At 45.9% G+C, this 13,037-nt stretch overlaps 1 protein-coding gene across 12 annotated transcripts in view; it reads left to right on the top strand.

Annotated features, from left to right (window-relative positions):
• enpp2 (ectonucleotide pyrophosphatase/phosphodiesterase 2) overlaps positions 1–13,037 on the top strand; it is a 148,872-nt gene that overhangs the window by 32,649 nt on the left and 103,186 nt on the right. For all 12 annotated transcript variants that reach the window (XR_009789032.1, XR_009789031.1, XR_009789030.1 and 9 more), the window contains 3 exons: positions 4,372–4,491; positions 4,662–4,717; positions 7,406–7,471. Coding sequence is in view for 9 of the 12 variants with exons in the window: in XM_061776876.1 (XP_061632860.1) it covers positions 4,372–4,491; positions 4,662–4,717; positions 7,406–7,471 (242 nt within the window). In the remaining 3 variants the exon portion in view is untranslated. The remainder of the gene's footprint in view (positions 1–4,371; positions 4,492–4,661; positions 4,718–7,405; positions 7,472–13,037) is intronic.

Below are 13,037 nucleotides of genomic sequence, written 5' to 3'. Positions count from 1 at the left end.
AGCTCGCTTCATAAAGATAGAATGTTGGAAATATTCAGTTGATCTTTTTTTTTTTTCTTTCAAAAAACTCCCAACGGCTTATCTTTTAGTCCAGGGTGCTTGGTCTTCACATGTCGTTGGCTAGCTTGTCGCCACATACAGTATTATGCAGAGCGGACTCGGTGCGTAAGATAGATCAAGATAAAACCCATATTTTAAGTAGGACTCCTGATATTTTCTATTAAAATAAGCTTTCTTTTTCTTTGAGGTCAGACGCTCTTCTTCTGGCTCCTTGGGTGGCCTTTATCCTTGTAAAAAGAAGCTCTCCAAAGACGTTTGATTTTTACTCATTTTCGCTAGTTTGCGCCCTTATTTTTAGTAACGTGACCGACGTGCAGTATGGTGTTGTTTTGTTCGGGAATGTTTCGTTCAAAAGAACAAAGGGTCATGGGCATGCTGGAGGCTATCTCAGCAATCTTCGTGCGAGAGGCGAGCTACACCCTGAACTGGGCCAATCGCAGGGAACAAACAACCACTCGCACTCACATTTGCACATACGTGCAATTTGGAGTCTTCAATTAACCTACCATGCATGGTTTTTGGATGGAGGAAACCGGAGTACCTGGAGAAAACCCACACAGGCACCGGGAGAACATGCAAACTCTACACAGGCGAGGCTGGATTTGAACCCGGGCCTCAGAACTGTGAGGCAGATGTGCTAACCAGTGTCCACCGTGCCGCCCAACCGGTAAATTGATTATTCAAATTCTTCACCATGACAGACTAATACAGAGTCCGCATCACTGCAGATGAGGCACTGATCTGCCTGTCGATCTCCCACTCCATTCTTCCTCACTTGTCAACAAGATCCCGAGATAATTGAACTCCACTTGGGGCAGAATCTCTTCCTCTTTTTTTTTTCTCTCTTTTTTTTCTTTCAGAATTCAGATTATTTTCAGAATCTCTTCCTCGACCCAAAGAGAGCACTCCACTGAAGACCATGGCCTCAGATTTGGAGGTGCTGATTTTCATCCTAGCTGCTTCACACTCAGCTGTGAACCGCTCCAGCGAAAGTTAAAGATCACAGCTTGCTGAAGCCATCAAAACCACATCATCTGCAAAAAGCAGAGATGTAATACTGATGTCAACAAACCGAACCACCCTCAACACCTCGGCTGCCACTACAAATTCTGTCAATAAAAGTAATGAACAGAATCAGTGACAAAGGACAGCCTTGGCAGAGTCCAACTCTCACTGGAAACTGATCCGACTTACTATCAGCAATGCGGACAAAAGTTTGACACCAGTGGCACAGGGACTGAACAGCCCGTATCAGGGGCGTACTCCATACTCCCGAAGCACCGCCCAGAGGACTCCCCGAGGGACACAGTCGAACGCTTTCTCCAAGTCCACAAAACCGGTTGGGCGAATTCCCGTGCACCCTCGAGGACCTTGCTGAGGGTGTAGTGTGGGTCCACTGTTCTTCGGCCAGGACGAAAACCACACTGCTCCTCCTGAATCTGTGATTTGTCATTCATCATCATCAGTAGGTACCTGGCACAAAACCTCTTTGCAGGTTCTCCTAGAGGATACTGGTCTTGAAAATGGCACAGAGCTTGCATCTTGTGTCAGAACTTGTTTAACACAGGCTCCCCTGCACCTATACTACGGGAATCCTGACCGGCTCTCAGTTTAAAGGGTTAAAGTTCCACGTAATCCTTGCGCATTACAAAATGGACTGTAAACAGTGACGGCTGCTTGCTTAAGCCGGTGTCAAGAAAGATTTGCCTCGATTCTAACAGTTGCCTATGAAACGCCAGTTAGCTCGCGCTTTGGCAGAGTAATCTTGGCAGATTTCGGGCGACGCTCTAACCGCACTTCTTTCAAACATTCTCTTAATGATGTATTGCAGTTTGTACTAATTTGACAGTCTGTATACGACTGTCAGGACCCGTTATTAATTTATTTTATAGCCAAAATAACCTTTCAAGGGTAGGAGTAAAATGATTATAGGCTTCATTGGTATAGTGTTATAATGTAGGCCAACATAGTCAACAAAGTGCCTATCAGTCTTAAAATAAAAGGAGAGGACATTTTTATGTCATTACCAAAAGTCTTTAAAGAAAAGAATATAGCAAGGGCTTACCGTAATTTATCGTCTATAATGCATATTTTTTTTCCTCAAACAATTGTCAAAAGTGCGCATTATACATAGGTATAGGGGAAAATGAAAAAAAATTCACATTTTCTAAATGTATGACGCCATTTAGAGGTTATGAAAAAGCTGTACACTTTATTTCGAATATGCCACCGCCACCTATGTACAGCTGTGCGCAGAAGTTTACATACCCAGCCAGAATTTGTGAAATATTGTTTTTTTTTTTTAAATACGACTAATGACTGAACAACAACCATCATTCATTTCTTTGTTTTGTTTAATGATAATGCTTTTCTGAATTGCTTGACAGTTTAATTTTAATCCCATTGAAATAAAATGAATTGTGTTTCGCCTGGTCCTTCATGTTTTCTTTAAAGAATTGTACACATCTTACAAATTCTGCTTGGGAAATCAAACATGAGCACAACTGTGTGTTTTCTCATTTACTAAATGAAAGTAGGACGGTGAATTTAAATAAATAAAAAGTATTACGTGTTGAAATAAAGTGCTTAACTTCAGAATAATTATTTGAGAAAACTCACAAAATACAGATAATACTTCATGTTTTTAATCATATGGGTAGAAGCAATATCATGCATTGTAAAATGCATTATATATAGTTAGAAGGGTTTTCCAGAATTTTGGGGGTGCGTATTATACATGGGCGTGCATTATACATGAGCAATTACGGTACAAACTTCAAATCATAAAAATAAAAACAATAAAGATCACAAAAAGGAACTACCAATGAAATATCTACCCACTCATAAATGAGATGAAACATTTCCTTTGACATAAAAACCAAATGAACCAAAAGACATTAGTCCAAGGAAAAAGTTTCATTCTATTCCATACATAGTCTCGTTCGATGACATACAGTTTAAAAACAGTCCGAGTTGTGAAAAATCCAAAACATGGAAAAATAATCTAAATAAAATGGAATCTTCGATTGATCGGATCAGCCACCCCCTTGACAAGGTTCTTCTTGAAAATTAATTAATGGATCAGGAAAGGTTTAAAGGATGGATGCGCGTGGGCTTTTTGAGGTTGAAGCTCCTTGAGGCGTTGCAGTAACCCATTGTTTGAATTCAACTAATCCTTTCAGAAGTTTTTCAAGCCGCCTTCAGAAACTCTGCATCTTGCGTCTTACACAGAGATAGAAAGAAAATGACAACACTTCTACCCAACATCCTGTTGCTGCTAACCAACAGGTACAAAAGAGCCTAAAAAGCTTTTTGAATTCTGAATTTATAGGACAGCTGATGCTTGGTGCCAATTAAAGTCACCAGTGTTTCCGCCAACGAGCACAGACAGCACCTTTTGGTTAAATGCACACCTGCAAGCATCTGAAGGAGAATATAACAACCTAACCCGCTGCCTCACAGAGATACGCCACACACCGCACCAGATTTGCATTGGTTAGGAAAATAGAGCCCAAAGAGTCTGAATACTTAACAAGATGAATCCCCACATTCATTCCACTATAAACAAATGTGCCCAGGTGCTGAAACCAATGCACTGAGTGAATCCTCTTGTCATCCAGTCTCTTTGGGGACGAGAAATGCGGAAAACCAGCAGCATGCTGTTGCTGCCCCGTGCGCTTCAGCTGCACCCTGCTCCAGTGTGTTCCACTAACCTGTGTATGTGTTCACTGTTAAATGTAGAGAACACATTTTGTGTGCATACATGCATGTTCATAACAATATAAGGTGATTCTATTCTATTCTATTCTATGCTACACATATTGATATATTGAGACCAGGAAAATTAGGATTTGCGGTCCATGTCCAATGTTAATTTTCAGCCCACAAAAAATAGACAGCAGACCCCAAATGGCCCGCTGACCTAGACTTCCAAGGAATTTCTAAAGATGCATTTTCATAATGCTTTTTAATGATAAATTCTAGCTGTAATGAGTTGGTTTCTCACCTCTTTCACCAATCCCTTGTTTTCTGTCTACCATCCAACCCGACAAGTATGTGAAGAAGGCCAACCCAAGAGAGTCTTGGTTCTGTGAAACCATTTCTTTCTCAATTTTGAGATTTTCATTGCATCTCAGTTAATGTGTGAGGAGCATGGTACTGGTCCTAAATTTCAAAAATGAATTGCTATTATCTTTTGTTGTGAATTAGAGCTACATAAGTAATTATTGAAAATAAGTTTTTTCTTTCATATTTTGGAAATAAAAAACAAAAATAACACATTTTGCACTAAACAATCTTTCTGACTTTTAGGGTCTCTATCCAGAGTCTCATGGTATCATTGGTAACTCCATGTATGACCCTGTCTTTGATGCCACATTCACCCTGAGAAGCAGAGAGAAACTTAATCACCGCTGGTGGGGAGGACAACCAGTTAGTACTGTCCTGATTTAATATAATCCTAATCTATCATAAACCATGATTTGTGTAGGCCTCTGTCTACATCCACTCACTTATTGGCCTGTATTTGTGCCACTAATATGATCTGTCTACATTCATCAGCTTGATTGATAGATCCCAAAGTGATACTGTTTGTCTCTTAGATCTGGAGCACAGCTCTCAAACAAGGAGTGAAGGCATCCTCCTTCTTCTGGCCTGTGTAAGTTATTTTTCATGTAACACACAAACTGAAAAACTCCATGTTCTTTAATACACAAGAATGTTTTACCCATCCTTTCCTACCATCCCTTCATGCTTGAGCCACTTGCATGCAAATTTGAGTGTTTGGGGCTAGCTGTCATCCATCCATTCATGTATCTCTGCTTGGTCAGGTCACGGAGGCAGCAATTTTTGCAGGGAAGCCCAGATTTCCGTCTCCCCAGCCACTTTGTACAGCTCTTGCGGGGGGATCCCGAGGCGTTCCTAGGCCAGCTGGGAAATATAGTCTCTCCATCGTGTCCCAGGTCATCCCCACAGCCTCATCCCGATGGGACGTGGGTGGCATCCTAATCAGATAACTGAACCACATCATCTGGCTCCTCTTGATGCAGAGGAGAAGCGGCTCAACTCTGCGCTCCTCCCAGATGACCAAGCTTCTCGCCCTATCTCTAAGGGAGAGCCCAAACATCCTGTGGAGGAAACTCATTTTGGCCGCCTGTATCCGCGATTTTGTTCTTTCAGTCACAACCCACAGCTCGTGACCATAGGTGAGGGCTGGAACATAGATCGACCAGTGAATTGAGAGCTTTACATTTTGCCTCAACTCCTTCACACCGACAGACCTATACAGAGTCTGCATCAGTGTAAACGCTGCGCCAATCTGCGTGTTGATCTCCCACTCCATTCGTCCGTCGCTCGTGAAGACCCAGAGATACTTGAACTCCTCCACATGGGACAGGATCTCTTCCTTGACCCAGAGAGGGCGCTCCACCATTTACCGACTGAGGACCATAGTCTCAGATTTGGAGGTGCTGATTTTCATCCCAGACGCTTCACACTTGGTTGCAAACCGCTCCAGTGAGAGCTGAAGATCGTGACTTGATGAAGCCATCAGAAACACATCATCTGCAAAAAGCAGAGACTGTAATACTGATGTCACCAAACCGGACCCCCTCAATCCCTCGGCTGCGCCTAGAAATTGTATCCATGAAGGTAATGAACAGAATCAGTGAAAAGGGGCATCCTTGGCAGAGTCCAACCCTCATTGGGAACCGTATTCGATTCATTGCCGGCAATGCGGATCAAACTCTGACACCGATCGCATAGGGACCGAACAGCCCGTATCAGGTGATTCGGAACCCCATACCCCCGGAGCACCCCCCTCAGGCTTCCCCAAGGGAACGCCTTCTCCATGTCCACCAAACACATATCCCGCTGAGGGTATAGAGCTGTTCCACTGTTCCACGGCCAGGACAAAATCCACATTGCTCCACCTGAATATGAGATTTGACTTCCTGATGCACCTTCCTCTCCAGAACCCCTGAATAGACCTTACCAGGGAGGCTGAGGCGTGTGATACCCCTATAGTTGGAACACACCCTTCAGTCTCCCTCCTTAAAAAGGGGGGAACCACCAGCCTGCCAATCCAGAGGCATTGTCCCCAATGTTGCAGAGGTGTATCAACCAGGACAGCCCTACAACATCCAGAGCCTTTAGGAACTATGGGCGAATCTCATCCACCCCCGGGGCCCTGCCGCCAAGGAGCTTTTTAACCACCTCGGAGACTTCAACCCGAGACAGAGGAACCCGCCTCAGAGCTCCCAGACTCTGCTTCATCATGGGATGGCGTCTCGGTGGAATTGAGGAGGTCTTTCGAAGTATTCTCCCCACCTACTCACAACGTCTCGAGTCGAGGTTAGCAGCGCTCCACCCCCACTATACACAGTGTTGCACTTCATCCTCCTCCTGAGACGCCAGATGGTGGGCCAGAATTTCCTCGAAGCCATTCGCAAGGGGTTTTCCAATTATCTCACTGAACTCCTCCCACACCCGCGTTTTTGCCTCAGAGACCACCAAAGCTGCATTCCGCCTGGCCAGCTCATACCCGTTAGCTGCCTCCGGAGTCTCACTGGCCAAAAAGGCCCGAGAGGAGCCCATCTTCAGCTTGACACCATCCCTTACCACTGGTGTCCACAGACGGGTTTGCCGCCACGACAGGCAACAACCACTTAACGGCCGCAGCTCCGGCTCTACTATGGAGGCAAGGAACCTGATCCGCTCATTTAGTTCTCCTCCTCCCCCGGGATGTGGGCGATTTACTGCGAGAGGTGGGAGCTGAAACTCTTTCTGACAAGGGACTCTGCCAGACATTCCCAGCAAACCCTCACCATATGTGTGGGTCTGCCAGTAAGACCTGCATCTTCCCCCACCATCGGAGCCAACTCACCACCAGGTGGTGATTGGTTGACAGATCCGCAAGTCCAATGACACGACCACAACGTTTATCACTGAACTGCGGCCTAGGGTGTCCTGGTAGCACATGCATATGTGGACACCCTTATGTCTGAAAATATGGTGTTCATTATGGAGAGTCCGTGACGAGCACAGAAGTCCAATAACAGAAAATAGACCCCCTTAGCCCCTCCCACAGGTGGTGAGCCCTTGGAAGGGGAACTCATGTTACCTCTTCGGGCTGTGCCGAGCTGGACCCCATGGTTGCAAGCCCAGCCACCAGTTGGGGCTTGTTGTCTGGAAGTAAAATCATAAAATTTTAAGACAATATCTTTGAGACAATATCTGTCACTTGAGCCCAATTAGCCAACTCCAAGTGATGCCTCTCATGTCAAAGTGAAAATGTGAAACAAAAGTGAGAGTGCTTATAACCATTTATCTGATTTTTCCTTCCTAGCACTATCCCACTGGAACAGCGGATACTGACCATATTGCAGTGGCTCCACCTTCCTGAGGTAGAGAGGTGAATATGAATGAATATATACACACACACGCACACACACACACACACTTACACACACACATACAGACACACGCGCACACTACTCACATCAGAAAATTGAGCTTTTGCATCACTGTGTTGTCGTTCTTTTTTTTTTTTTTTTTTTTTTTTTTTGAATTTTCCCTTCTCTCTTTTTTTTTTGTCCTGTTGGGCTGTTAGGCCAAGCAGAATGGAAGATCTGTATCCCTTTTATGCCGGAACAGTTTTACTGTGTCAGAGTGGAGTTTTTAAGCTTCTGCTGTGGTTTCTTAGTATTATAATTGAAGTTTATTGAGAATCAGAGTCGATCAGTCGAACAGAGCAAAAATTCTAGAGGAGAGAGTGGTGCTGCTTTGACAAGGTAGGAGGAATCACTTCAAAGAGCGTGAGCATGATATCGTAGAATTTTCTCAAATTCACACAAGTTGATGATAAACATTAACACAGTACTCATAATCTTTGATGGTAAATATTATTAGGCCAACTTAAGCTGTCATGCAATTGTAAATTTTTTTCAAAGCACGAATAAGTGGCCTAAAATACAAAACTCACCTGCAGTCATCCATCCATTTTCCGTACCGCTTATCCTCACTAGAGTCGCGGGCGTGCTGGAGCCTATACCAGCTGACTATACACCCTGAACCGGTCGCCAGCCAATTGCAAGGCACAAATAAACAAACAACCATTTGCACTCACATTCACACCTATTGGCAATTTAGAGATATCAATTCACCACAATATCCGGAGAAACCCCACTCAGGCATGGGAAGAACATGCACACGTTACACAGGCGAGGCCGGATTTGAACCTGGCTCCTCAGAACTGTGAGGCAGATGTGCTAACCAGTCCATCACCGTGCCGCCACAAAACTCACTTTTTTTCAAAATAAAATTAAAGTATGGAGGGAGGGAGGATAGGAGGGGGGGGGGGGGGGGGGGGTGTGAGGGGGCGGGGGCCGGACTGTGTTTGCGGTGGACCCCAAATGACTACCTACAGCCCTGGGCTGAGACTGCTGACATCGCCGGCCAGCAGCACAGCCAAAATGGGATCAGTGGCTTGTGCATTGATGAAAATTGCAACTGGCCAGCTAATTAAGTAACGTGAATAGCATCAACATTTCAGACATAGCTCACGGTAATATGATTCAATTCAGCGTCAAGCAAGGGCTGCGGGTGGCGCAGTGACGCATGCTCATCAGGGCTCTCTCTTCCCCAATCCTGCAGCGGCTTGTCTGCAGCTCCTCCTGCGAATCCCCCACTCAGTGCCGAATTTCAGCATTTTATGAAGCTGAGGGAAAACTACCCATTGGTAGCAGCAACCACTCTATGTACTATAATGAACTGTGAGAGAATGCAATTCACACATGCCGCATCTGCATGTGCCTGTTTTCAAACATATCGACAAAAATCCGGAATAATCACCGTTATCTGCATTCAGCAGTGTTGTTTTTGCCAGCTATTTCTGTTGTATTCTTACTTTTAGTCTTATGGCCAAAAATGCTTATTAGTCTTAGTCAAATTTTAGTCATTTCAATACGTGATAGTTATGTCCTGTTTTTGTTGATGAAAATTTAAAAAGATTTTGGTGTAGTCTTAGTCCAATTTTTTTTAGAATCAATAATACTGTCATGAGCCATCCTGCAGTACTACGGTTGGAGCTTGGGTGGCGCTTTGCGCCATCTCGCCCTCTCTGTCTCCCCTCCCATGTCTCTCTTTCCAGCACCTTCCTCGGCCATGCACGTGTCACCAATCAGCCCTCGTTACCACCTGCATTGAAGCCTGCCTGAAAACCTTGCCAGAGTATTACAGCTTCTCCAGCGGTGCAACGGCTCCCCAGTCTCCACGTAAGCTACACAATTCTTTGTCTCCTTTCTGACCTCCGTGTCTCTCCTTGTCCTCAGTGTTCCCTCCGTGTTCCTCGCTAAGTGAATTCCTACCGCCAAGCCAGCCGCCTGCCCTCGTCACCGCCTGCCACACATTCTCTGCCTCAACAACCCGACAGCTCACCTCAAGGACCATCTACATTTCCCTTTTTCAATAAACTGTTCATCACAACATCTCAGCCTCCGCCTGCTCTTGGGTCCAGTCTCCATCTGTTCATGACAGAATACTCTGGCCAGCCATGGACCCAGCAGCCCTGGAGGCGCTAAAACATGCATTCACCCTCCAAGGTGCCCACATAGGACAACACGAGAAAACGCTTCTAGAAATCATGGAATCCATACACTCCCTCACTCAACAAGTCTCCCTCCTGTCTTTGAAAATACAATCCAACCTTCTTCCCGTAAGTACAATTAGTACAATTGCTCCCTAGTTTTCAATCTTCAACCGTACAGTTATACCACCGAACAATCCAAGGTCGCATTTATCACTAACCTCCTCCTTCGACAAAGCAGTCAAATGGTCCACCGCGTTATGGCACAACTCCTCCCCAGTACTCCAGTCAGTTTGTTTTCCGCTGAACTTTAAAAGGTATTCGATTACCCCGTTCAGGGTAGAAAAGCCACCGGTTGCCTGCTTACGCTTACTCAGTGCGCTAGTTCCGTAGCTGTATACTCCATCAAATTCAGGATACTTGCGGGTGAATGCGGGTGGGATGACGCTGCGCTGAGGGTAATTTTTCTTAACGGTCTTTCGAAGAAACTCAAAGATGAGCTCGCTGCCCGGGACGAACCCTCCTCTCTCGAGGATGTCATCAAACTCACCCTCTGCCTTGATAACAGACTGCGAGAGAGAGCACGAGAGAAAGTGGTCCGAGTGCGTAAGCTCACTCCCACCGTGAGCACTGCTCTGTCAGCATCTCATCCGCCTTCTGCACCTCCGACTGCCCCTTCATCACCCCCCACTGCACCTGATGCACCCATACACACTGGTAACATAACATAGATCCCCAGGAATGGCAGCGTCGTGTCATCCAGCAGCTGTGCATTTATTGCCGCCAATCAGGTCTTTTCATGGTAACTTGCCCCCTGCGACCAAAAGACCAGGCTCGCCACGTTCCGAGAGCGCAGTGGTAAGCCAAACCACCATTTCCTCTCTCGCTCCCTCCCGTATGACCGTCCCCTGCTTGCATTCTCACAACACACCCATAATGGCTCTTATTGATTCCGGTACAATAACTTTATTCATGAAGGATTAGCACATCAAGTCCAACTCCCTCTCCAACCACTAAGTCTCCCAAGAAAGTCACAGCCCTGGATGGCCGAGTCATCTTCCCTGTCACCCACCAAACAGTGCCATTCACCTTGCTGATTTCTGGAAATCATCTCTCTTTTTGTTATCCCTTCCCTTGAGACCCCATTAGTCCTCGGAATTCCCTGGCTCCGAAAACATAACCCCGCCATAGACTGGCCGCACTTTTCTATCACCGGATAGAGTCCTCACTGCCACTCAGACTGCCTGCTCTCTGCTGTACCACCTTCTTGTAAACCACCACCATCTGCTTCGCCGGTTGACCTCTCCTGTGTCCCCAAAGAAAATCATGATCTCTCTCCGGTGTTCAATAAAGACCTGGCCTTTTGTCCAATTCCACCTCTCCTCCGTACATTTTTTAGGCTACATCATTGCCAAAGGACAGTTGCAACCAGACCCCACCAAGATCCAAGCAGTCATTGACTGGCCCATTCCCACCACCCGGAAAGAACTACAACGTTTCCTCGGATTCACCAACTTCTACCGCTGCTTCATTCGCAACTACAGCAAGGTCGCACTTCCCCTCACCAGCCTCACATCCACCAGCTGCCCCTTTCAGTGGACCCCGCCAGCATCCCAAGCTTTCAGCCAACTCAAAACCCTGTTCACCAGTGCTCCCATCCTACGCCACCACGACCCTTCCCTCCAATTCGTGTTGGAATTTGCCGTCCTCTCGCAGTGGGACCCAACGTCCCAGAAACTTCATCCCTGTGCCTTTTTTCCCCCCGTCGCCTGTCCCCTGCCGAGGGGAAATACGACGTTGGCAACCGAGAGCTGTTAGCCATCTTATGGGCATTGCAAGAGTGGAGGCACTGGCTGGAGGGGAATGAAGTACAGTTTAATCATATGGACTGATCACAAGAACCTTTCCTCCCTCCGTTCCGCCAAACGCCTTAACCCTGACAAGCTCGCTGGGCCCTCTTCCTAAACCGATTCAATTTCAGCCTCTCCTTCCGACCTAGATCCCACAACAACAAACCTGACGCCCTTTCACGCATGCACTCACCCCCCTCCAGCCCTGCAGAGCCCGAGACTATCTTCCCTTCCTCCTGCTTCGTCGGTGCTGCCTCTTGGAAAATTTAGCAAATAGTCAAATGCACTCAAAGGACTCACCCTGACCCCAAGACCGGACCTCCGAACCCTCTTTTCATACCTGATTCAGCATGTTCTGACGTCCTTCGGTGGGCCCATAACTCCAAGCTAACGTGTCATCCCGGCATCACCCGCACTATCCAATTCGTTCAACAACATTTCTGGTGGCCCAGCCTGGTCAAAGACACCCGGGAATTCGTCCAAGCCTGCTCCGTCTGCGCCTGAGGGAAGGCTTCACATCTGCCTGCAGCTGGTCTACTGTACCCCTTACCCATCCCATGGTCCCACATCACTTTAGATTTCATCAGAGGCCTGCCTCCTTCTGACAGTTGACGATCGATTTTCTAAATATGGCCATGACATACTCCTTTCCAAACTACCATCTGCTTTTGAAACTGCTAACCTCCTTGTTCATCATGTTTTCAAACTCCACGGTATCCCCCATCGACATCGTTCAGTTCTCCTCCCTGGTCTGGAAAGAATTTTGTGAAGCAGTGGGCGCAGCAGCCAGCTTGTCTTCAGGTTACAATCCACAGACCAACGGCCAGACGGAGCGGGAGAATCAATCCCTGGAGTCAGCCCTTCGCTGCGTTCCCGCACGCAACCCCACCTCCTGGAACTCGTCCCATGGATTGAGTGCGCCCACATTAGTTATACATGAACTAATTTGTATGATTTGTTAAATATAGTTGTCTGAAAAATTATGTATTGAGACTCCTCCATGTCTGGTGTTATCGCTAGCTGAAAAAGTCTGACTGAAATTTAAATAAAAAAGGTAATTTTCTTCTGATTTTGACAAATGGGTTTCTTGTAAAACAAAGAGATCCTTTTTTAATTTTGTGATATAATCCATAATCTTAATTCTTTTTGCTTCGGAACAAATGCCATTTGCATTCCATGAAACTAAAGTGATGTGTGACATATTAATGGTAAGTGTGCAATTCCAAGTGAATGTGGGACAATCTTTGTGAGTGAGTGTCCTGCTCTCTTCCACCCCCGTCCCTGTCCTGTCCTGTCCTGTCCTATCCAAACATTGTCCTTTTCTTCCATCACAGGGTGTAGCACGACATTCCCGTCCAAAACTCGAATCCAATATGACACTGAAGTAGGCATTTATTTTATTTTACTCCCCTTTAAAACCTTGTTCTGCCCAACTGAACTTTTCAATAAATATTCATCATATTACAAAGTGGCAGTCTTAATAAAAAAAAAAAAAAAAACTCCACTGTTGCACAGTAAAACTGTTCCGCCATAAAAAGGATACA

This window comes from Phyllopteryx taeniolatus, chromosome 6, assembly GCF_024500385.1.
Source record: "Phyllopteryx taeniolatus isolate TA_2022b chromosome 6, UOR_Ptae_1.2, whole genome shotgun sequence".
NCBI classification, from domain to species: domain Eukaryota; kingdom Metazoa; phylum Chordata; class Actinopteri; order Syngnathiformes; family Syngnathidae; genus Phyllopteryx; species Phyllopteryx taeniolatus.
The sequence above is the reverse complement of the archived record's forward strand: the minus strand, read 5'-3'. Positions and strand labels throughout refer to the sequence as shown.